Raw genomic sequence first — 26,433 nt, forward strand, 5'->3', positions numbered from 1 at the left:
TGGTCTACAGGCTAAATCTGGCCCTCCATCTCTTTTTATATGGCCTGCAAGCTAAGCTGGTTTTTACAATTTTTAATGGTGGAAAAAAATTAAAATAATAATATTTAATGACATGTGAAAATTATGAAGTTCAAATTTTATTGTCCATAAATAAAGTTTTATTGGCCACGGCCACACTCATTCATTTGGGTATTGTCTGGCTATTTTTGCACTACAATGACAGACCTGAGTCGTTGTGGCAGAAACTGTATGGTCTGCAAAGCTGAAAATATTTACTCTCTGATCCTTTATAGAAAAAGTTTGCTGACCCTGGTTTATGTGATACCCTCATAGCTGAGATGTAGAAAGTCTCCAGAATATTTTAGAGACTTTTTCTACGTTCTTAGGATGGTGGAGTTTGTCACGGGATCCCAAGAACACATAAGAAGAAGACCATCAGATGGAATATCTGGGGATAAACACCTCTGAATTGGGAACGAAGTTTGCATTTTCAGATTTGTTCCTCCAACTTCTGATGATGTTCCTGTCACTTACTGTGTGATGAAAAGTAGTCATGCTGAAAGCAGGAAACCGAACTGCCAGAGGAAACCAAACAGAGGCAGAGGCCATTTAAATATTTGAAGTTTCCTCCTGAGACTTAAAGTTGGGAAACCCTATTTCTGCCTCCAAGTGCTCACAGGCTTCATGCGGCCATTAACATGTCCTAATATTTTGCAAGTCAGACTAATCATCATCTTCTCCGTGTTAGTCTGGGCTCTCAGAGGCCACAGCTGCTTTTGGGGGAGGAGATCTTGATGGTTTTAAGTGGTTCGGTTAGTTGGAGCTTGGTGATATAAAGGGCAAAGCTAAGGGTTAGATTCTCCATGAACCAGTTAGCTTCACACTGGCTTAACGACTTTGACCCCATCTAGGCCTAACATTTTTCAAAAACATTTCCCTGGTCTCAAGGCAGGAAAAAAAAAAAGAGAGTGTGGTGACTTTCTCAGAACTCCTGCCCCCTTCTCTCTACATGGCTGGAAACCTCAAAGCACAGGTCCAACAGTAATACCTAACATGTAGGATGGCACATCACTCTCATGATATTATGCACCTTAGTTCAACAAATACCTTCTGAATGCTAATGATGGACCAGGAGGTGCGTTAAGTGCTGACAATATAAATGATGAAAACAACACAGTCTCTGCAGAGGGTTATAATTATATCAGTATTGTTTTGTTTCCTAAGCTGGGTAGTAGGTATTTAATCCTTATTTTTTGCATCTCTGGATTATTTAATAACAAAAAATTAACCAACAACAGAAAACTTAGTCTCTGCCTTTCATAAGTTTACAATGTTGTTTCAATGCAACGGTGGTGTGTGCAACCATTGAGTGCTACAGAAACATGGAGGGATGTTTCTCATTCCTGGGGGTGACAGTGGATCATTAAAGATTTCCTAGAGAGATAACACCCAAAATAAGTCTTGTAATACGGGTAGAAGTTAATTCAGACAAAGAAGGAGAAGAGCATGAGGTTCAAAAGAAACTGTGAGTAAGTAAGGATGTCAGAAAACAGGACAGCATGTTATCTCAAGGAGTTAGGATTACTAGATCATAAGGGGGCAAGCGAGGCTAGCAAGAAGGGAAGGAAGCAGGTCAAAGGCATTTTTTTTTCTGTACAAAAGGATTTTATTCTGCATTCAGTTAGTAACTAATGAAGAAATTACAGTTTAGATAGACTCTTTTGGAAGCAATGAGGAGAATAGATTGGAAGGGCAATTGCCTGGGAGGTAGGGAGATGAGTTCAACAAATGACCTATCCACATTTGTTGAAGCAAAAGATGAAAAGATCAGTGGTAGCCATAATAGAGAAGATATGGATTCAGAAATGGTTAAGGGGTAAAATTGATGGCAACTGATTATTTCTTGGATATAGGTGGTAAGGGAGAGCTTAGCAATGTAGGAGAATGCAAAAAGACATAGTCTCAAATAACTTGTGTGAGAATTCAGTACTACATGAAGAAAAGAAAAGGCTGATTACTCAAGCATCTTTTTGCATTACCCTTTTGGTATTTCTGTTTGTCAGCTGGAAAACCAACTAGCTGCTGGTTTAAATTTCCACTGGCTGTGGCTTGAGAACACATCTAGTGAACAGATCTACTGAGACCACAAAGTACGTTTAGGAGATCTGGTGCATGCTTGACAGCTTCTCTTTTGTCCCACAATTTGTCATTTTTCCTTTCAGGGAAATTGAACCAGAATTCAGCATATGTAAAGCATAGATGGCCCATCAGGAAATCCAGTTCTAGGTGCTCATGGGAGAAGAACAATCCAAGTCTGTTACAAATATTTCCAGACTCCACATTCTCATGTGATGTGTGCACTCTACTAGCATGTCAATCTGGGATCTAATCCTAAAGCACCTGGAAGATGAGGTGATCTTTTCATATTCTGTATACCAAGAGGATATTTGGTCCAAATATAAAAAGGACAGTCTGGTTCAGAGATGGAGAGGCATATGACTTTACAAGAGAGGAGACCCAATTTATTATAAAGTATTCCAATAGACTACATAGAGGCTGTGTGATATTCACTTTTGAGCACAGCACCTACTGAATGGAATATGGGAGCTTAATAAGTGGTTTGGACTATATGAACAGATGGAAAGTCATCCAGTTTGGGCCAGGGAAAATAAATCCTAATTTTGGAGTGAACAATTAAGCCTTTTGAAAAGCAAAAGGAAAGTCCCAACATAAGATCTTAAAGTAAAATGAAGTATGACATCTGGCAGAGTTAGAAGAGGAAGAGACACCACACCTGGAGCAGACTTCTTATCTGGGACTGCAGTAAAATGGGCTTTCTGGAATGCTGGAAAGCTGGAGACGGATGTGCTACACCAGAAAGCCAGGGAATGATTCTATTTTCTCCCTCTAGATTAGGATGGAGCCTTGATGATGCTGATTTTGGTTTAAGGACCAAGAGAGAACAAATTTTGTAAAATTGTTTTAAATACCTGGGTTTAATGGCCAGTGTACATTCTTCAGGAATTATTATGCAGGGCAAAAGGGACATGGCAAGAATTGAACTTTTCAGATACAGCAGGGACCAATATTTTACGCATAGTTTCACCCACAGCTGCATGACCCCCCATTAAGCACTCTGGCAGCCAAGGGAAGTGACTCAAAGATATGCTTCACTTATTCTGATCTGGATGGCCATCTTGCTTCTTATACAATTATGTGTCCTTGCTAATTAAACGAGGAATTTAATTTAATTTTTAAACTTCATGTGTAGGATACCTTCCTATCGATCTGTAACCCACCTGAAATGCAATCTACATAATGATGGGTTCTGAAATGTTTGGTTGGTGTCAGAAGTGGGATTTATGCAATGAATTACCATCACGTTTTAATTTTGGAAATGGTGTCAGGAATCCAAGGGATGAAACAGTGAACTAAAGAAGTGTGGGAAGAAACAAGATAGCCTATGCGTGAGATCATTGGGTCATTGAGGAAGATGTTTTTGGGGGGAGTCGAATCAGTGGGATTCACTCACTGTACCTTTATGTCCAACCTAACAGGACTTGTAGATAACTAGAGAAGTCTGAGTTGATGCCAAGGGAGCCCAATGTATAGTTTCCTAGTCTTTACTGTGTTATACAAGAATGGAGTGATTGCGCAACCACATAAAATTGAAAAACTAAGGGGATGGGGAGGTTCTGAGGAATCCCTGTAGCTCTGCCTGGACAGGTAGTCAGTGAATTTCTAGACAGAAATTGTTTATTTGACAGGGAAAAGTAGAACTAAGATACACTTTATTCTTCCCATCAAAGTGGTTAAGAAAAAAGGGGAGGAAAATTAGAAAAGCATTACTTATAATTGTATCTCCATTTTAACATGTGTGTGTAAATCTTGTTTTTATATAAAAGTCTTAAAAGGGAAACATGAGCTTGAAACGCCATGATGTTGGAGCAGCTTGATTGCATCAAGTTTCCACTGGGCAGGACTTCAGAAATTCATCTGAACTTAAAAAAAGTGGTTTTCTAAATTAAAAATTAAAAATACTTAATTGAGGAATAAAACTTCAATTGGTAAAACTATAACATCTTCTGTGTCTCAGACATTATTTTAGGAGAAGGTGACCTGGCTGGATTGGAGCCAATTGAGATAAAGGATGAGGCTGGCAATATGCCTTGCATCTCCAAAGCTATAAGCCTTTGGAAGCACAATTTTACCCTTTTTGATTGTTTTAAAAAGCAGACTTTAGGTCACAGCTACAGGGTGGGAGGGCAGTTGGACCCCTTTCTCATTATTTAGTGAAATAATAAAAGTTGAGGCAATGTTGTAGGTGAAATGCTGTTGTAGAAGGTGGTGTAATGTTAAAAAGACAGTATTTAGGAAAGGAAAAATTTATTGGATTGGAGGAGAAAAGGTGTAAGAGTTAGTAGGCAAACTCCTGGATATAAAGCTAACTTAAATAGGGTGTGTTGGGAAAGAAATGAGAGTGTGGGATTTGTGTAATGCTGGGCCCCAGCACAGTAAGGAGCCTGGGACTCTGGTTCTCATCAGAAACAAACCAAAGTTTGTTCACAGAGCCTGCTAGTGCCTGATCTGGACCAGAGGCCAGTGGCTCCTCATGGAAGTGTAGTAAAATGACCTGGAGTACAAGGGCACAAAATTTGAAGCAGACAATGATTCTGAAACAGTGAAATTCCTAGAGATAGCATGGCAGGAGACACCCTGAAACATATTTTATATGACATGGAATAGACTATGGCGAAGTATATTGTGATCACGGTCCGTGGACTTTATAAACTAAAAAGCATTCAGTCAAAGAGCCAGAGGGTAGAGAAATAGTCTTTCTGAAATGTTGAAAAGCTGAAGGCAGAAATTTTGTTCAGGAACATCTGTGCACTGACTATTTTCTTAACCCAGATGAAGAGGTGGTTTTGCAGATGCTGAATTTGGTGTAAGAGCCCGGAAAGCATCTTCTCCTTTTAACTAACATAAATATTAAAATATACACACACACCCCACATTTCTGAAAACGCATAATGCATGTACCATACTGTCTTGTCTTCTTGGGTATATATATTTATATACACCTTGGGTATGTTTATATATGTATTTATATATATATACGTATATACATGTATATAAAAATTTTTTTCTAGAGTGTTTGACATAAGTCCTGAATCCCTAAATAAATAAGGACAGTGAAGTATCAAGAGTTGAACTTTCCACTGAAGTCCTATCTTGTACTGAGAGTGTCACAGGGCAGTTGACAGCCCCTGTTAAGTTCTTTGGAAACCAAGGAAAACCATGTACAGGTATTCTACATCTGTTCTTGCTTCCACAAAGTTCTGAATCCTTGGTTAATTAAATTGGCAACCTAATCTTGCCCTGTTATGTAAGTTTTGTGTGTGCACATTCTCTGTGTGTTTCTTCCTGCTAATGCCTAACCTACCTGAAATACTGCACACATTCTAGTTTCTCTCTGTCTTGGATATGGGAAGGGAGCAGCAACTTCTCTCTGGGCTCAGCAGATCAGCAGTCCCTTACCCTGCTCTTTTTCCTATTATCAGATCTAGCCACACTAAGAGAATCTCAAGATTATTGTCTGTTTTGCAGTGAAAGGAGAATGAAAGAGCCAGGACAGCAAGTCCAGCACCAATCCTAGAAGGACCTTGACGAGCCAGTTCTCCACTGTATCAGTTTTCACCCTCATTTCTACGACTTAGCCCTTCTGACCTTGGACCATATCTCCACTATGGAATGACTCCGACTCCAGGGGAAATTTACTAGAGATATTCAAGTGCAAAGAGTCTCTTACCAGATGCCAAGAGATCATTGATGAGCACAAGGAACTTCTCATCAGCCACTTGGGCATCAGTCATGAGAAACACCGTGCTGAGATTCTTTACCCCGGCTTTCAGGCACAAGTTGGCCAGGTCCACCTGCAGAAACAATCCAACAACAGTCAGAGATCTCTGAGAAGAGGGCCTTCTTGAAAGAGATCCTCATCCACTCTTTAGGAATGGGACCATTTTCTTATCTACTTCCATGGGAAATAAAGCAAGATGGTAAGGGGTATCTTGCACTGACAAGCAGGAAATATGCCTCCTTCCTAGGCCTGGATCCCAATAGTGGTGGGCAAGTAAAATCAAAAAATGATGATCTTTAATTCAAACAACCACTTGTGGCTCCTGTATTAGCTTCTGGAGCTCCTGCTTTGTGCAAAGAGGTAACAGCTTTCCAAAGGACAGAGATGGCTCCCAGTTTATCTGTGTTACTTATATCATCATACAAGTGAATGACCAGCCCCAGGAGGCAAGTGATTGCTCTTGGTCTTGACAGAAGAGTAATGTACTTGGGGCTACTGGCCTGGGGGATGAATATATCTTATGCCAGCAGCCTCTTGTGCTCTTATGGCTAGCTCCAGCAAAAGACTTGTGTTGGGAAAAAAATATATTGGGGAACACACACACATACATATAATCACTTGGTAGGAAGTTACATCCATTCAAAACTGGAAGTGCGTGAAGTTTTAGGCTAGGATGCCAAGCCCTGAATTTTTTCCAGCTTGGTCAACCTTGGTTCCTTTGTTGTATCCCTCTCACAACGCTCAGCCATCAGTCCCTAATCTTGCTCTTCTCTCTCTCTCACACCACTCAAAGTCCATTCTCTAACAGCCTCATACATTTCCTTATAGCAGAGCTTCATTAATGTCTAAATAATTCCACTTTAAAGTTAATAAACTTCCTTTTAGATCAATGGTTTTCAACCTTATGCATTTACAGAATTACCTAACACAATGTTTTTCAACTCTCATTAGAATCATCTGGGACATGCTTTGAAACATCGTGATGCCCAGGCCACTCCCCAGATTAGTTAAGTCAGAATTTCTGGGTTGTGGGATACAGGCATCAGTATTATTTGAAAGGGATTCCAGTATATAGCCAAGGTTGAGAACCACCGTCTTAGATCATTCAGTAAACGCATAATTCTCATATGCACTATCTTGTCTTCTCTTTTTTTGGAAGTGCTCAAGATTGACCTCATGTGAACCTGATGTATGACCTTAGATTCAGCCAATGACCGAGAGGCTGGGCTGTGGTTTCAGAGCAGCAGTGAACATCACTGGCTGAGAGATTATGAAGGCGATGGGCAGGTCTGGCTCAGTGCTGGCTGGAATTCTCCCAGGGAAAGTGAGAGCAGCATCCTGATGGAAATAACATCATGACTCCCTGCCATGACTCTGTTGTGGCCAGGGATAAAAGAGAGGAAGCTGGACAAAATGACCTTTGAAAATTGTATATGATGCCTTTCTCCACTTTTCAGAGTGTGTGCATTATCTTTTAAAATATGAATTTCTTATAAAACTTGGGCAGACTGTCAGAATTCCTCCTAAGTTTACTAGAGCTGCTAGAGAGTTGTGTGCTGAATTTGAGGTAGATATGCTTCTGATGTGGGTGAGAACTGAGGCGCCACACACGTAACTAAAGCAGCTGAGGTTGCACAAATACAGACTTTGGGAAGGACCCTGCTCTCAGGCTGAGTTTAATGAGAAAAGAGCCCCTCATGTCACCAGCCCAGAATCTAAGAAGAAAATGGACGGACAATTAAGGGCAAGTTCTGGGCATGGGAACTGAAGAGCTAGTGAAGGGTGACAGGGAGCTATGGGTAGTTGGAGAAAGGTTGAATCTCCTCCCACAGCCGCCAGGCTTTCTTACCTTGAAGTCAGGGATCTGGTAGCCTTTTCGCAGAGTGATCTGGAATACATCCATGGAGCTGATGAAAGCCGCCAGTCTTGTCAGACTCTGCTTGCCGCTCCCACCTACACCAACCAGCAAAGCGTTTCCCCGTGGGGACTCCAAGATGCGATTGATATGGCAGCTAAAGAGAAGGAAACAGAGCATATGGCTTTGGTCAGACTTTCCTCTGTGAGGAGCGTGCATAATGGTCCGAGTGAGAACTAGAACCCTCTTTGGAGGCACATCATGGGCTAAGCTGTGGGAAACTTGAGTTAAATTGTCCCCAAACTTGGTCTCACCTTCTTGCTCAAGTTGATTGAAGTCGCCGCTGCTTTGCTTTAAGCCAAAGCCTCTGGTGAACTAGTGGCAGTGGAGGAAGAGCTCATGGCAGCCAGGCAGGATGGGAGAGGGCGCGTGATGGTGAGGGGGAGGGGACCCGGCTCACCCTCTGTCTCCTCCCCAGCCAAGCCTGACTCTGCCACATCTCCCCACTTCACTTTGTCTCACATGTTTGTCGTTTTAGGCAAGAAAAGGGGGCAGAGAAAAGAGAAAAGTAGAAAGCATACAATTAGACAAAAAAATTCAGAGAAGGCTAGAGGACAAGCAGGAACAGAACAGTTTGTTCTTCTTAGGGAAAAAGGAGCAAAATTAAAGTCAGCAGAATAGCAGAGAGCCTTGACACAGCTCTTGTCTTTTCCTCTTTTATCTTTCCTGGATGTTGATGCCCTTGTAACGAATATCTGTGGATTCTTAGTGTAACCTACAGGACACCTACTTCCCTGGCTTCTGGATTCTTCCCTTTGCAGCTATACTTACCACTCGCAGTGCCCCAGCAATGGGGAAAGGTTTCCAGGCCCTGGGCTTAGACCAAGCCCTCCAGAGGACCCCACTCCTCCTGCCCCTCCAGGCCTTCCTCAAACGCTGCTCTTCCATCAAGCTGTTCACAGCCCCTCCTCCAGGATGCTCCACCAGTCTTTTCTTCAATTCCCCTCGGCACTATATATATACCTTATGTAACATACTTACATTCTTTATAAAAATAACTCCTACTTCCTTTTCTTTTTCATCCTAAAAACAATGACTATTCCTTGTACAAAATGCATAAAATACAGAAGAAACTACAATTCTGCTATCTAGCAATAAACACTGTTGACATTAATTATATGTCCTTCTGGACTTTTTTCTGCTGTCTGTCTGTATAAGTACGTATTTATGTGTACATACATTAAGTAATCTGAAAACTCAATATATTTCTACCCCGTAAATTTTCAAAATTGGGTTCACACTGTATACTGAACATAGTGTTTTTGAAAACATTTTTTCATGTGGCAATATACTGTGATTATTTCTCTATGACACGGAGTAATCTGCTTCTAGTGGTGGAATGATAGTGCATCGTATAGAATAAGCTCCTTGACCGCAATAGCCTACTGTTGGATATTTAGGTTGTTCTCAACATTTTCTAGCCATAAATAATGCCATATAAGTATTTCTAGTTTATATCTCTAATTATGTCCATAGGATAATTTCCTAGAAGTAAAACTACCAAGTCGAATAGTAAGACAATTTTTACAGCTTTTGATACATACTGAAAAACTAGTCCCCAGATTGGTAGCACCAATTTGTACTCTTCCTAGGTTGAATAGATTAAAAAGTGAATCTATTATATTGGAGGATGAGCCTATGTTAGATTATTTTACCTGAGTTAGAATGTGTTAAGTCAGGGGCGGGCCCCATGACGTAGTGGTTAAGTGCGAGCACTCCACTGCTGGCGGCCCGGGTTCGGAGGCACCGCTTGTCAGGCCATGCTGTGGTGGTGTCCCATATAAAGTGGAGGAAGATGGGTACAGATGTTAGCTCAGGGCCAGTCTTCCTCAACAAAAAAAAGAGGAGGATTGGCATGGATGTTAGCTCCGGGCTGATCTTCCTCACACACACACACAAAAAGAATGTGTTAAGTCAGTGAATTTGGGGGTACATAACACAGTGATCAAGCCACTGAGGAGAAATGGATGAGATAAGGAGGAAGAGACAACAGGTGTTGGTGATCTTGGAATCCAAAGAGTGTGTAGAACAAGAACTCAAGTAAAGTCCAACCAAAGAGATCAGAGGACACGTCTGAGACTGCATTGCACAGGCTACAATCCTGGATTCCTGTCTTTTGTTAATGATATTATGAGAAATGCCATATTCAAATTAAGTAATGGTAATTAGGGGTGCCACAACCAGCTAACCTCAATTTGGAGGAAGGGCTGGGGGAGTTTTAGCAGGTGGGGTTTGACATGTCAACAAAATATGAGTGTGTATGAGGTTAAACGGTCCATGAGTTTCTGTGGGTTGAATTTTCTTATTACTGCAAAGTTCTTACATATACTGACGACTTAGTCATAATTACCATCATTAAACTAAATGTTTATGGGTCTTTATTGCCTCATCTCTTCTATCGGATGTGTTTGGTATTTGAAAGGAAACCCTAGGAGAAGGGTAGGTGAGTCAACAAGTCCCACCACCAGCAGGTAGGAGAGTCTGGCCCCCACACTTTTTGACACTGGATCTTATATATTTTTAAAAAATCTTTGCCAATTTAATGGTTGAAAATATTAAGGGTTTAATTTTTACTTCTTTGATTTCTAGGGAATTGAACATTTTTCTTATTAATCATTACATATTTTTTCTTTTGTGGGTTTTCTTTTCATGTCCATTGCTCACTTCTCAATTGAAGCGTTCTTCTAGATTTGTAAGACCCCTTTATGTATCTTTCAAAATATCCCACCAATTTGTCCCTTTTACCTTTTAGTTTTAATGTGTTTTGGATGTACAGAAATTTTTAGCTTTTTGGACTTAAAGTTGTAGGTCACTAAATTTACGTAGTTAAAACTTATCCCCCTAAATATTAAGGAGTTATTTATTGACCTATATCTAGTTCTCTTATGATTTTACTTTTTTCACTTTATAATTATTTAATTGTGATACTTATACTCTGTCTTGTATCAGATAGATTCACACTTCTCTTCCTCTCTTACTAAACCATAGTTTCTAGACATCTGAAGCATGTGTATACTCATCTTGTATTCTCTATAGTGCCAGTGCATTGAAGGTATTCAAACTTTTCTTAAATTTAAACAAAACAATCCATTTCTTATATTCAGCATCACATTTGGGGTGATGTACATAATCATTCATTATGCCAAGTGCAAAGAATCATCTGCTTTGTGTCTATAAAAGGAGGGGGCGGGGGTGGGTTAATGGAGGAGAGAGGCAAGCATGGAGGAGAAGCCCAACTGGGTTCTCTGTGCCGCTTGACACCCAGCTCTATTCTGGAAAGCCTGAGCTCAGCTTCGCACAGTCCACACTATTCAGTACCTAAATGGGAAATGCATCATTAGTGATGAAGTTTCCAAAGAAGAGTGGTTAAGTCTGCAACTGTCAGCATTAGACTCCAGCTGGGGATTCATTAACAACCTCTGACGAGGCCAAAGGACTCTGCATTTAAATTACAAAATTTAAAAAGAAGATCAATATTCTAAAGGGCTCCTGGGCCAGAAAACCAAGGCTGTCTAAGTTAAGCCCATTACTGAATTTATGGGAGATTAAAAACAAAAGCTGAAGATATACCACAGCACAGCTGGAGGAAGCTGGCTTATTGAAGACTAAACACACACACACACACACACACACACACACACACACACACGCACCCTGGAGGACTAAGACACACAAAAGAAGGGGCACAAGAGAGTGCATCTAATGCTCTTTTTTTGTTAATGATTGAGAAGTGATTCTAAGAGAAAAAAGGGGAGGCAGAAAGATATATGTGGCAGTGGAAAAACAAGAAAGAGATAGATTAAGATTATGCCAAGAGCAGGGGAAAAGATCTAGTGGAAAGCTTTAAGAAAAAGCAGAACAAGACTGCTGAAATTGTGAGGGAAGTCAGTAGGAGAGCAGAATGGTACCACTAAAGGAAGAGAACAAGCCTCTAACATTTATGGACTGCAAAGCGCTTCATGCAGACAGCAATAACCCTACGACGGAGGTATTTTTATTATCCTTGTTTTCCAGAGGAGGAAATTGAGGCTTGGGGACCTTAGGTGTCCTTTGCAAAGCACCAATAGCCAATGAGAGACAGAACCAGGATTTGGACTTGGGTTTGGCTCTAGTTCCAGAACCTGTATGTGTAACCACTACGTGGTGCTCCGTTATTGGGTTCAGCATAAAAGCAGTGGAATGACAGCAGTGAAGGTTGGGAAAGGTGTAGAATCAAACAGAAGAAAATGTTAAGAATTCAAGTGGTGAGAACAAATAGCCAGATAATACAGTCACAATGATCATAAGCCTCATTGCGCCTGTAATAGGCCCTTACCTCAGCTCCTCGGCCAGCCCTGTGGGCACCTGGGAAAGCAAATACAGACTGTCCTTCTCTGCCCTGGCCTACTCCACCTTGGGTATCAGAAAGTGGGACCTTCCTGGAGTGAGTCCAAGCCCTTTGCCTTGGGCATGGTATGGAGTGAGGCAAGGCCATGGGATCTTCTGACATTCTTAGGTTATCTGTGTTTCTCGCTGTATTGTTCGGCATTCCTTTTTCTGGTATAAGAGGGGAATGCTTCTGCTCTGTCTGGCTAGTTGAGGCAGCAAAGACGGTTGAGGAGCCCCAGGGAAGGGAGGGGATGAGAGGGTAGTGCAAAGATGAAGTCATGGCACATTGACATTTTTAAACAAACATACAGGAAATTATACTTCTGCATACAGTTTATTCTTCAGAATTGCCCCCCTCAAGGCAGTTCATTATTCCAGTTATTTTGCCAGAGTCTGTTTAGGATCCTCAGGAGAAAAGCTAATTTTCATAGCCTTATTTATTTATTTATTTTGTTTTGTGAGGAAGGTCAACCCTGAGCTAACATCCATGCCAATCCTCCTCTTTTTGCTGAGGAAGACTGGCCCTGGGCTAACATCCATGCCCATCTTCCTCTACTTTATATGGGAGGCCGCCACAGCACATCCTGGCAAGCAGTGCCTCAGTGCGTGCCTGGGATCCGAACCCAGGCTGCCAGCAGCAGAGCGTGCGCACTTAACTGCTACGCCACAGGGCCGGCCCCCTTCATAGCCTTATTTTTCCCTAAAAACAATATTAGTTGGTTTGATCATCCATGTTGGAAACCACATTGACTGCATCCCTTGCCATTCTCCCAAATTAAATTCATGCTTAAAGGATGGGGATTTCCCTCAATTCCAAGACTATGACACAGGCTCTGGTAGCTCTTAAAGAAGAGGGAGAATACTCACTGAAACTTCACAAGGTTAGTCAACAGACTTTTTAAAACCCTTATTTACTGAGCATCTGCTATGCACCAGATACTGCCCAAGTTACTGGGGATACAGCGGTGAGCAAGACAGTTCACGCGCTCAAGGAGCTTACACTGGATCAGGGGGAGACAAAGAAGCCCATGAAGGAGCATCACAGTGTGACGGTCAAGAGCAAACACTCCGGATCCACGCTGCGTGAGTGTAGGCTTTGGCTTACGTATTTCTGGGGGGTATGATGTTAGGCAACTTCCCTCATCTCTCTAGGTACCAGTTTCCACATTAATAATATAGGGATAATAGAAGACCTTACTTTCTTCAGGGATTTTGTGAAGACTAAATGAATTGATGTATGCAAAGCACTATGGACTAGGCCCATAGTTAAGTGCATAACTTCTATGTTAAATGTAGCTCTTACACATCATATCAACTGCTGCCTTCTCAGTGAGGTGTTCTGACCACCCTGTTTAAAATCAAAATCACCCCCAGCACTCTCTATCCTCCTTCCCTCTGTTTTTCTTTACATCATTCATTCCCGTATGACATGCTAAGAATTTTTATTGAGTACCTGCTATGTTCTAGGTACTGGGGATCTAGCAATGAGTTTAAAAAAAGATCCTTGAACTCATACTGAGATGGTCTAATCAATAAATATGTGTTGGGTGGATGGATGTAAACAAATAAAAAGAGTGGTTAATCATGACAAATGTGGCAGGGCACTCAAGTAATACAAGGTGAGGACCCAGCAGTGACAACTGACTTTAGCAAGAAGTAGGTCTGTGGCAACTTAGATAAAAGCTTCTTTGTTCAAATGATTATAAGTGGACTGAGGAGAGGATGAGAAGTGAGAAAGTTTGACAAGTATAGACGACTATTTTGCTGAGTTTTGTTGTGAATAGGAGCAGAGAATGGGGTAGCAGATGGAAAGGGATACAAGAATCAAAAATAGTTTATTATTTTTTGATAAATGCTACCATGGCATGTTTGTATGTTGATGCATATGATCCAGAAATCAATGAGTTAATGACAGTGGGATAAGAGGGAAGAGGGAGAGAGAGAAAAAAGGAGAGAGAAAGTAAAATAGAGAAAGAAAAGAGGGGAGGAGAGGGGAAGGGAGGAGAGAAGAGATAATTTCAGGAAGGAGTAAAGTCACTGAGAAGGTGAGAGGAGATGGGATCCAGTGTGTACATGGAGAGATTGGCCTTAGGTAAGAACAGGGACAGCTCACTAACTGCAATAGTAGGGAAGGCCAGATTTGTGGGCGGGATGCAGGTGGGATATAGATAGACTGTGAAATTTGATGGCAGGGAGATAAGAGAATTCTCTTCTGGTCACTATCATTATCTCAGTAAAATAAGAGATATGCTTATTAACTGCAAATAAAGAGAAGGAAGAGATTTTAGAAGCTTGAGAAGAGAAGAAAAAGGTATGATGCAGTCATCACATGAAAGGAAAAGAGCACACTGCCTAGGGTAGTGGAGGAGAATTTCTAGCAAAGTTGAGGGCCCATCTGATATTAGTGGCTGAAAATCTGAAGCAAACCAAGTCAACATGGTGGCAGATTTTTCTCCAACAATCTTCAGATGCTCAGGGGCAGGTGTGGAATAAGAAGACAGTAGAGTTTAGCTAGAGTGTGGTTTTGTCACACGGATGCGATGACAGGAAAGTTAGGGGTGTTTACACTGGGATGATGGAGTCTACGGTGGTTGAGGAGAGGAAAGACATGGTGGGCAGAGGGATAAAGGAGTCTGAGAAAATAGTTGGCTCCATGAAATGAAGTCTTGATGAAGTTTAAGAACAACCGGAATAAAAACTAAAGCAGGTGAATGAAAGTGTAGGAGGTACAAGTAAGAGAGTGGGATGCTTGAAATTGAGATTTTGGAGGTGGGTTCATTATTGATGATAGAAATTCTAGGGGAGGAACATGTGAATGGCTGAGGTGTGATGGAAGAAAAGATCATTAGAGCTAAGGAGGCCAAGGAAGAGAAAGACCGGTGTTACACAGATGCCAAGAATGAAGAAAGGTATGATTGAGGAGAGAAGGATGGTTTGGGCACGAAGGTCGTTGGTAAAGCATGGGGAGTAATTGGATGTCAGCAGATGACAGTAACAAGGAGAGGCAATGAGCTTGAAAGTCCAATTAGTTGTGCTTCAAAAGAACTGGGCTTTGTGAAGGATAAAAGGAGAAATGGTTTAAATACGCCATTGGGGTGGGGTAGGGGTAAGGAGGGTGCTTACCTCTCTCTGGGCTCTAGGGTGCATAGAATGGGGAAGAAAAAACAGCTTTCTTCAACTCAGGGTCAGTCAGGTTCCGGTTAGAGTTCATCAGTGAAGGGACAGTTCAGAGACGTTGAAGATGAAGTGGATTCTGCTATTGAAGGCCATAAGTACCGGAGGCAGAGTGGAAGGATTTGGACGGGCAGGGAGGGGTGGTAAATGGGACCCAGACTGAGGGATGTAAGAAGAAGTATAGGGATAGCACTGGTGTGAATATAAATGACCTGGGAGGCCTGGTGACTACTGTCAACGATTCATGTGATAGCAACAATTGAAAGGATATTTAACTTTTGAAATACATGAGCACTTAAAAACCTTCAACCTCATTATTTTAAAATTAGGCCTTGGACTAGTATGGGAGGGGATGCAGGTCTGAGTTGTTCTGGTGCCTCTTTTGGGATCTCAAAATTGCCCTTGGTGTCACTGTGATCATGGCCAGGGATTGTAAATGGCAGACAAGGAAGCAAATCCATTTCTGCCTAAGTTCAGCACTATGCTGCCTCCTAGGGCCAGTAGCAGAAGCTGCAGTGGCTGTTCTACCAGGTGCTATCTTGACTTTCATGGCAGAAGCAGTAGCTGCTTTCCTGATTTTAACAAAGTGTCCTCAAATGCCCAAATGAGACCTCTGAATTGGGAAGAGGAGGGAACTGAGAAAGGGCAACAAGAGAAGCACACTTACACATGGCGCATGGCATCCTCAAAGAGAACCAGGTCCATCACTGTGTTGACTTCATTGTGGTTCTCCAAGGCTTCCACCAGAGTCTGGGTCAAAAGTTCCCATGATTGTACAGGCATGTACTTGGGCTCACCAATGCCATTTGCAAAGTGGCAATACATGTTCAGGCTTCGGGTCTGCTCCACAGGATCTTCAATATCCTGGCGATGAGACAGAGGGACAAGACTCTCCTTACTGGCTCTCAATTCTGATTCCACACAGAGTGGAGACACTTGATTTGCCTTTTCTCTCTGCACACTCTTTAAAATTAAGTATCAGTGCTGATTCCAATACTTCCTCCCTCTTGAGAAGCCCTTATAAAGTGGACGTTTAACATTCGTTTACCAGATCCGTGAAGTCATGGATGATATTTGTTATTCCTTGTGGGCTGAGGATGGGAAATGGTAGGTGGGAGGTGCCCTTCCCACATACACAATAAGAGCCCACGTCTGAGCAGAGGAGTGGACGGGGACACATGGGTGGATTCCCCTGACCAGGGGCTCTTTCACCATTGTTGGGTGAAGGGGATCATGGCTCGACGGCCTTATCTCCCCCACACCCATTCCGACAGGTCTTGCTCCCCAATACGCAGCAGTGTCATAAAGCATCCCTTCTTGTTTCCTGTGAGATTACACACTATAGATTGCCAGTCCCAACTTCATAGGCTCAGCCCAGAGGGCTTGGCTTCTGAAAAACATACCATCTTGGGTACATCAAAAATGAGCCATCCTTAGGTAACTGGTTTGTTTGATGAGAACATTCATAATTTTAAAGCATTTACAGTAGAACCTCCTATTTATAAATCTTCCATAAAGGTTCGGGATTATTGTGTGTCAACTCTTGCCCACAGGACAAACCTTACCATGTTTAATAAATACCTAGTACAACTCAATTAACTTAAAAGATACGGAGTCTATGTCTTCACCACCAATATATCCTTTAATTGAAAGGCAGCTAATCTTTTTTTTAAAATTCAGAAAGGAACTACTTGCTTATCAAAACCTGAGATTTCGAGAGGAAGAAAGGCTATAGAGGAAGCAGGTCCAAGAAAGAATGGGTTTTCTAGTGCATAAGTAGGAATTTATACCAGCACGAGCAATTGTCCCCATTTGTCATTCTTTTCTCCTAAGGTTCAGACTGGGAGATCCACCTGGGAAAGAGGTAACCAGCATGCTATTCACCAGCAAGGATATTGCCCAGGGCATAAGTCACTGTAGGGTTAGCCTTGTAAGCCCATGGGACAAGATTCATCAAACCTAATGGAGGGAAAGTGAAGATGACAGTGACAACTATAGAGAAACCAGGACTGCTGCCTGATTATAAGAAGAAAGAAGAGGAGAAAGTTAAATATCAAAGAGTTATATTTTGAAGGTGCGTTAGGTCCACAGAAAACCCTTAAACTATTCTGGCTTTGCCAGACAGTAACAATAAGTGTCCAGCCATTTGGATAAGACGTTAATGCAATGCAGGAGACCCATTCTTGCTAGTTGAGGAAAACACATGGGAAAACGATATGGGAATACATTTACCTAGTTTGAAAATAGGCTAATATACTGGGAATTAGTCCTGTTGGCAGTCAGTTTACACTCATGATCCAGCAGAGGACAACAGAAGCACAGTTCTGAAAGGCCTGGCCTACAAAGACTCTTTGATGAACAAAACAATAAGTCTCCAATTTCATGATCAGAGCCATGCTGTGGAGAAGAGAGAGAGAAAACCAACCCACACGGTGAACCAAAGACTTCTTAATAGTGGCACCATATCACACCAGGCCCATGAATCAGAGAACTTTAAGCTTTTAAACGTGGAAACAGGACTGTGTTGCTTCCTTGGTGGAAATTTGGCAACTTTTCTTTGATACTATTACCAAAATTTGGTAAAGCCAAAGGTGCTTCAGGTTGGCCTTTCATATCCTTCTTGGGGGAAGGATAATGGCACTATTAATTCTATCTGGGTCCATGATCAAAAGGATGTGTCCTTAGTATTCAGACTCACATAAGAACCACTATTTCAAAGACTGAGTGTTGTTACTCTGAAGTGCTAGCTCAGACCAGCTTAAGAAGACAGCTAAGGCTCATTTGCAGAGCTAGCAGTGAATACATAAATTGACAAACTCTACAATGCTCAGAGAGGGGCATCTAGGATGTCAGAGTGCTGAACAACAGGCCATATAAAAATGATGGGATGACTGGAGGAATTCAGGGTGTTTGGCCTAGTAAACAGCAGATCCAAATAAGTTACTTAAAATGATGTGCAAACATTCAAAAAGCTGTCATATAGGTCCAGATGGACTGTAAATATCTTCAGAAGTAGACCCAGGATCTTATCAGGAAAAAACATGGAGGTAAACCTAACAAGGTGAGCATGGGGACAACATGGTATGCTTAAAGAAAAGATCTAATTATTTCTAGGTTCAAGAGAGGACAGACAGCAGTATGTGTGGAAAATATGGGGCTTTGGTCAACAGAAGGCTCGTGTTAGTTATGCAGTAATTTTGACACTAAGAATGTAATATGATCTTAGGCTGTGTTAATTTATCAGTGTTGCCCAAGGCATATTCAGTGGACCATTCATTCTGCAAATTATTAATAGGTTTTATGAAGGGAAAATAATTTTAGGGTCGAATATGTTTGGGAAATGATATGTGAATCAGGGGTATTCAAGATTTTCAGGGCTTTAATGTGCTGAAGGCACGGTGTAGTACAACTCTTTAGCAGGACACACTTTGGGAAACACAGTAACAAAACTATAGCAGATGAGAAAAGGAGAATGATGATCTTGCTTCTGGTCAGACCCCATCTAGATTGTATGATGAAAGTTGGGCACCACAATTTCAGAGGCGAGGACTGATGGAAGAGTAACCAAGATAATGTCAAATTTCTCTGGCTTTGAAAACAAGCCATGCCAGAAATGGCTAAGACGACAGAGGCTATTTGGCCTGGGGAAGAGAAGACTCAGGAAGGACAAGATAAATGGTCTTAAATATTTGAAGGTTTGTCATGTAGACATAGGATTAGTGGACAGGGAAATAAATTTTAGAATTCATTATTAGAATAAATTTCCAGTCTTTAAAATTGTTCCAAATTTCAAAATTGTTCTAAATTTCCAGTCATTAGCAGTTCCAAAATGGTTGCCTTGGGAAACATGAGATTGTGCATTTCCAAGGATGCTGGAGTGTCAACTGGGATGACCAATCTGGGAAATGCTACTGATACGAGTTAGTGCAGGATGAGGATTTGGATCAGATGACCTTCAAGACATTCTCAACACTGAGATTCTTTGACTAATTTGTGTCTCTTCTTGCCCCAGCAATTTTTACCTTGGCAAAATAATGACAGATTTTCTTTGCTCTAACCCCGGATTTTCTCTAATTTATGGGCTAGATTTTATCATTTGGGTGATCATCTGCATAATTATCATTATTTTTCAAATGTAAAAGAAATTCACAGGGCAATACTCACACCAAAAATTTTCTTGATCACTTCTGTCTGGATTTTATCAAAAAGATCAAAGTCCTTTTCTTCCACCATCTTATCCCGATAAACCCGATTTGATTCATGAAGATAGAGCTTTACTAGGTCCTGTGTGGATTTTACACATTCCACTGAGGAGAAGAGAATGCCCTTTAAGAAGAACAGACAAAACACAAAAACACATGAATAACAACTTAAAGCTACAACAGCTACAATTTATTGAAGCCAGTTATGTGATAGGTACTGGACTAGATGTTTTGCCAGACAGAGCTCATTTGACCATCATGATGATTTTACAAAGTAATTTTTACTATACTCATTTTTTTTTTTTTGTGAGGAAGATCAGCCCTGAGCTAACATTCATACCAATCTTCTTTTTGCTGAGGAAGACCGGCCCTGAGCCAACATCTATTGCCAATCCTCCTCCTTTTTTTCCCTTTTTCTCCCCAAAGCACCAGTAGACAGTCGTATGTCATAGCGGCACATCCTTTTAGTCGCTATATGTGGGACGCCACCTCAGTGTGGCCGGACAAGCGCTGAGTTGGTGCGCACCCGGGATCCGAACCTGGGCCACCAGCAGCGGAGCGTGCGCACTCAACCGCTAAGCCACGGGGCCGGCCCCTTACTATACCCATTTTGTATAATGTGGAGATTGGGATTCAGAAAGATTGGAAGCATGCCCAATGTCATACAGTTAAGTAGTCTTAGTTCAAAACCACAAGGTCTGCCTGACCTCAGAACCTGGAATTTTAACCACTACACTCTAAATCACCACGATGATGGGCGAGGTGGCTTCTCTGCTGTATTTCAATTCCATAAGTGCCATTTTGAAAACTTATCTAGGTGACAACTGCTTATGTAAAATCAGAAAGATGACAAAGGGCTGGAATATAGCTAACCTTTGCAGGTCAGCAATTAATGTATTCATCTCTAGTAGGTTCTCCTTCCTATATGCCACAGGAATTATTCCAAATCTTTACTACTCTTTCCAAATTTCTCTGTCACCTATCTCTGTGACTATTAGTCAAGGTCTTAGCCTTCCTTTTCATTGAAAAATGGAGACCACTAAGATTAAAGCCCCTCAACAACTTCAACAAGTCCTACAACTTCAAATTCACCCATATCTCTGCTTGCCCTCATTGCTTTCTTTCTTGTCTTAAAGGAAAAGGGGTCATTGAATGGTTCCTCATTACTGACAGAATAATGCTCAGCTTCATCAGCATGGCATAAAGGGCTGGTCATAATACAACTACCAGTCTGCTTTCTCATGATCAATCTTACCATCACTTCCCATAAAATCTAGATTTCAGTTTCACAAAATTCAAATTATTTTCTAAGCCTGCATACTTTCTGTGCCTTCGTGCCTTCTACTTTGCTTGCTATGCTCACATTTCAAGATCTAGGTCAATTGATATCTCTTTGTTGAAGTCTTCCATGACATCTCCTTTCCTGTCCGACAGCATTCCTTCTGATGTGCTCCACATAACCCTTTATATATAAATCTCTATTATAGAAGAATTATTAGTTTCTAAAATTATTTTTCTTTGTCCAGGTTTATTTCTTCCAGGTCATGGTGAGTGTCTCAAAGGCAGGGAAATTGAGAGACTTCATTTTGGATGTGGTTTATTTCTATCATTGTATTATTAGCACCTAGCATGAAGCCTGGCATAAACTAGATTTTCAATGAATGCTGTTGAAAAAAATTAATGGACTAATATTGAATCCTTCAACTACTATAACATAGCAACAACCTCCACCAAGATTTCTGGTTTTGGTAATGGCAGAATAGCTGATCATAGACCAAAGTATTGAGATCAACTAGAAAAGACAAGAGAGTTATTCTTAAAGCTTCATCTTTTTGTAGGCATTAGAGAGTAACCAAGGCAATGAGGGCTTGAGGGGCTGAGATAACAGAGAGAAGAGAAGGAAGAGAGAGGAACCCAAAATTCAGCACCATTTTTCCTCTTCAGACATTTGTCAATTCACAAGCAATGGCTTACAGGTTCAGAAACTGAAAAGGCAGAGACAAGAGAGAAGTTAAGATGCTGAGCAAAGTTTTCTTGTCTCATGGAGTCTGGAAGAGGAAAATTGGAGTTCAGGGATTACCAAGAAGGGGGTATAGCTAAAAACCCCAAGGGACCTCCTCAGAGGGTTATACACTAGGAGTATGCATGAACCACAAATCATTCAGCCCTCATAGAAACTGAAGCCTAACTTCAATCTCCTCAATCCCTGGTTACTACTTGCCAAAAGCAAAAGTATATATTCTCTGAAAGAATTTATCATCATCTAAACCCTCAAATTATCTGCACATTTTAAAACTCATAATATCTGGTAATCAAACAAAAATCACCAGGAATAACAGACAATATGACTGAGACCAAGGAAAAAACTGAACCACAGAAGATATATGTATTGGAATTATTATACACAAACTTTAACAAAACTATGATTAATATGACCAAGAAATTAGATGACAAGGTAAAGAATTTCAGCAAAGAACTAGAATCTTTAAAAATGAATCAAATAGAAATTCTCAAATAAAAAATTATCACAAATTACAGTAACTGAAATTAAGACCTAACAAATGGGTTAACAGCAGAATAGACACAGCTAAAAAGAGAATTAATGAACAGGAAAAGAGATTAGCACAAGATATTCAGATTGAATCACAAACAGAAAAAAAAGGAAAAGAGCATATAAGACATATGGGATATAGTGAAAAGGTCTCATATATTGGAATAGAAGAAGAAGAAAAGACAGAGAAGCAGAAGCAATATTTGAAGAGATATTGGCTGCAATGTCTCTAAAACTGAAAAAATACATCAAACCGGATTGAAAACTTCTACAAATGTTAAGCAGGATAAATATAAATACTACTGCCTTGGACAACTTAGGCATAATAGTAAAATTTTTGGAAAATCAAAGAGAAAGAGAAAATCTTAAAAGCTGGCAAGTGAAAAAAATATGTGTATCCTCAGAGAAACAGTAAGACAGAGATACTTTCTCAACAGAAACAATGGAAACCAGAATACAATGGAATGACACCTTCAAAGTGCCAAAAGAAAACAGCTGCCAACCTAGAATTCTACACCCGCTCCTAAAATTCTTAAGAAATAAGAAACAAATGCATTTCAGTCAAATAAAAACTGAGAGATTCCTCTCTAGCAGATATACACTAAAGTAAACACTAAAGGAGTTCTTCAGGCAGAATAAAAATGATTCCAAATGGAAGAACAGAAATGCAGCAGGAATAAAAAGCAAGGGGAAGAATAATATGTGAATAAATCTCGATAAATGTTGACTTACTAACATAAAAACATTTGTGTATTATGGGTTTTCAATATACATTGAATTAAAATGAATAGCAACAGCATAAAAATTGGAGAAAGGTAAATTCTTCTAAGATTCTTGCATTGTATGGCAATTGATAAAAGTACTAATTTATAAAAGAAAAAAGGATAAAATGAGGTATTTGGTAACCATTAGATGTATAGTAAAAGGATGTATAGCATGATAAAGAGAGAGAAAATAAAAGAAGAAAAACTTATATAATTTGTTCCATAGAATACAAGGAATGAGAGGAAAGAAAACACAGACTAGGTAGTGCATATTGAAAACAAATGGTATAAAGTAGAAATAATCCTAAATATACTATTATATAAAATAACATCAAATATAAATGAACTAAACATTTTAATTAAAAGACAATGATTATCAAACTAGATTGAAAAAATCCCATCTGTATGCTGCTTATAGGAGACGTAAATTAAATATAAGAATACAAAAAAGCTGGGATAAGAAATGGGAAAACAATATATCATGAAGATACTGATGAAAAGAATATGGAGTAGCCATGCTAATATCATACAAAGTTGACTTTAAAGGAAGAGCCATTTTTAGAAATAAAGAAGTCCATTTAATAATAAGAAAAAGGTAAACCCACTAGGAAGATATAGTAATTCTAAATTTGTATGCACCTAATAACACAGCTTCAAAATACATAAAGCACACGTGACAGAAATAAAAGGAGAAATTGACAGGTTCACAATCACAGTGGGGGATTTTAACATATCTTTTTTGGAAACTGACAGAACAAGCAGACAAAAAAATCAGTAAGGATATAGAAAATTTAAACAATATGATTTACAAGCTTGACCTAATTGACATATTGATAAAACTACACCCAACACCTGCAGAAAGCATTATTTTAAAAGTGCACACTTGTCATACCTTGGGACACAAAGTAAATCTCAACAAATTTCAAAGGAATAGAATCATATTTTACTAAAATTATAGTGTGTTACATATAATTATATTTTATTAGAATCAAATCATATGAGCATTTTTTCTAATAACAGCGAAATTAGGCTAGGCATCAATAAAAGAAAGATAACTAGAAAATCTCTAAATTTTGGAAAATAAAGCAATATACTTCAAAATATCCCATGGATTAAAGAAGAAATCATAGGGGAAATTAAGAACTATTGTGAAATGAATGATAATAAAAATACAACATATAAAAGCTTGCATGATACAGCTAATGATATAATTAGAAATAAATTTATAGCCTTAAAATGAATGTTTTAGAAGACATGAAAGGCTGACAGTTAATGATCTAAGTAACCACGTCAAGGAGTTAGAAAAAGAAGAACAAACTAACCCCAAACCCAAAGTAAGTAAGAAGAAGGAGATTATAAAGAAAAGGGAAAATATTAATAATATAAAAAACAGATATCAAACAGAGATAGTCAATAAGGTAAAAAAAAATATTGATATACTTTTCAGTTTCTTTAAAAGACTAGTAAACTTTAAACAGTTGATAACAGTTGATAAACTTAGTAAACATTAAATAGTTGATAACTCCCCAGCAAGGCTGTTAGAAGATAAAAAGGGAAAAATAGAAAAAGGCGCACATAATCTATATCTAGAACAAGAAAGAGGACACAATGTGAGATACAGCAGATATTTAAAAGATAATAACAGGATATTATAAACAATTTTATGCCAATAAATTAGAAATTATTGATGATATCAACATCTTATCACAACCGATACATGAATAGAAAATCTGAACTAATAAGTATTAAAGAAATTGAATTCATAATTTAAAATCTTCCACAAAGAAAACTCCAGATGATTTCACCAGTAAATTTTTCCAACATTTAAGGAAGGCACAATACAATGTTTTACAAAGTCTTCCAGAGAGTAGAAAAAAGAGGGAACCCTTCCCAATGCATTTTATGAGGACTTCATAAACTTAGAATACTAGAGGAAAGGAAAATTATAGGATAATATTATTAATAAAGATGTAAAAATTATATAGAAAAAAATAGCAAGTGTAATCCAGCAAAATATAAAAAGTTCAACATGTAACAACCAAGTTGGGTTGATTCCAGGAAGGCAAGGTTCATCTAACATTCAAAAACAATCAGTGTAATTTATGACATTTCCAGAACAAAGGAGAAAAAAATCAATATAATTATTTCAACATATGCAGAAAAATCATTTCAGTCTCAACACACATTCATGGTTTAAACTCTTAGTAAACTATAAACAGGAAGAAATTTTCTTAATCTGGCAAAGAGCATCCACAATATAGTAAGCATCATACTTAACGGTCAGCTATTAAAAGCTTTTCACCCTAAAATTAGGAATGCAACAAGATGCCTGTCTCATCACTTCTCTTCAACATTGTACTGGCAGTTGCAGCCATCACAGTAAGACAAGAAAAAGAAATTTGAAGATTTTAGGATTGGAAAAAAAGAAATTACTATTATTTACCAACAACATGATTGTATATATAGGAACAAACAGACTATTGAACAAAGATACAAAAGAATATTTACCATATGATTCTCTTTATTTAAAGTCAAAAATAGGCCAAAATAACTTATGGTGTTAGAAGTCCAGACAGTATTTACCTCTGGGAGGAGGAGGAAAGAGTGAATGAAAGGAAGGAAAAGGAGGAGCTTTGGAGATGCTGGGAATCTTCTATTTCTTGACCTGAATTGTGGTTACATAGGTGTGATGACTTTGTGACAATCAGCCAAGCTGTATGCTTATGTCTTGTGCTCTTTTCTTCTTGCATGTTATATTTTAATAAAAGTTTATTTGGAAAAAAAAAAGAAATTCCATCAGGTCCCTTTGGCTCTACCCACACACATATCTCTCCTTCTCAGCTCTCCTAGGTGTCAGTCATGTATGAGATGCAGAGGGCAGGAAAAAGCAGCAAGCAGCAACCCTGCTTTTAGGACTTGGTGATTTACAGTGAGATGTGCTATCAGTTGAAGTTTATAAGCCCTTTTATAGCCACACCCAGACTGACTGAAAATTAAGGGCTCAGTCAATGTGAGCATGTCAAGTGCAAACTTTGCACCATCTTAGATAGCTATGTGTGGCACTGAGATGGGAAAGGCTAATGATTTCTGCTACTCAGAGCACTATCAAATTCTGTCCTGACTGGGGTAGAGTGAGGGAATCACAGAGAGGGCCTGAATTACTGAGCCTTGAATCAAGCTGGATGGAGGAAAACAGTCCGCTCTCTAGGCAGTGCCTGTCTCCTGTGGGCATTCAACCATCCCCTTCATCTCTTCCATCAGGCCTCTAGACAAGCAGGCAGGAAGGGAGCGAGGCAGGGGGAGTTGTGGTCAAGCCTTGAGCTTGACACTCCCCTCCGGAGGAGGAGGGCGAGGGGCTGTGTGGTTGAAGGAAGGCAGGCGCTCCAGTGGAGGATGCACTTTCCCATACTTGTGGCAGGTGACTGATGGCTGGCAGACTGCAGAGAGGCCTGGCTGGGATACAGAGCCTGGGGGGAGGGGGTGCCACTCAGGCTGCCTGAGTCAGGCAAAGAAACGGGCCAGAGTGAACAAGAGACTTAGACCCCACTCCAGGATCTCCTCTGCCTGGTTCTTCCTTGATATTGTGCCAGTTGCCACTA

General features: G+C 39.9%; 1 protein-coding gene across 1 annotated transcript in view; it reads right to left on the minus strand.

Moving 5' to 3' along the window:
- DNAH9 (dynein axonemal heavy chain 9) overlaps positions 1-26,433 on the minus strand; it is a 305,906-nt gene that overhangs the window by 117,762 nt on the left and 161,711 nt on the right. Inside the window, exons 42-45 of the mRNA XM_058559699.1 lie at positions 19,482-19,643; positions 15,985-16,181; positions 7,710-7,872; positions 5,810-5,933 (exon numbers count right to left, since the gene is read on the minus strand). Of these exons, the coding sequence (XP_058415682.1) occupies positions 5,810-5,933; positions 7,710-7,872; positions 15,985-16,181; positions 19,482-19,643 (646 nt within the window). The remainder of the gene's footprint in view (positions 1-5,809; positions 5,934-7,709; positions 7,873-15,984; positions 16,182-19,481; positions 19,644-26,433) is intronic.

Source organism: Diceros bicornis, chromosome 18, assembly GCF_020826845.1.
Source record: "Diceros bicornis minor isolate mBicDic1 chromosome 18, mDicBic1.mat.cur, whole genome shotgun sequence".
NCBI classification, from domain to species: Eukaryota; Metazoa; Chordata; class Mammalia; order Perissodactyla; family Rhinocerotidae; genus Diceros; species Diceros bicornis.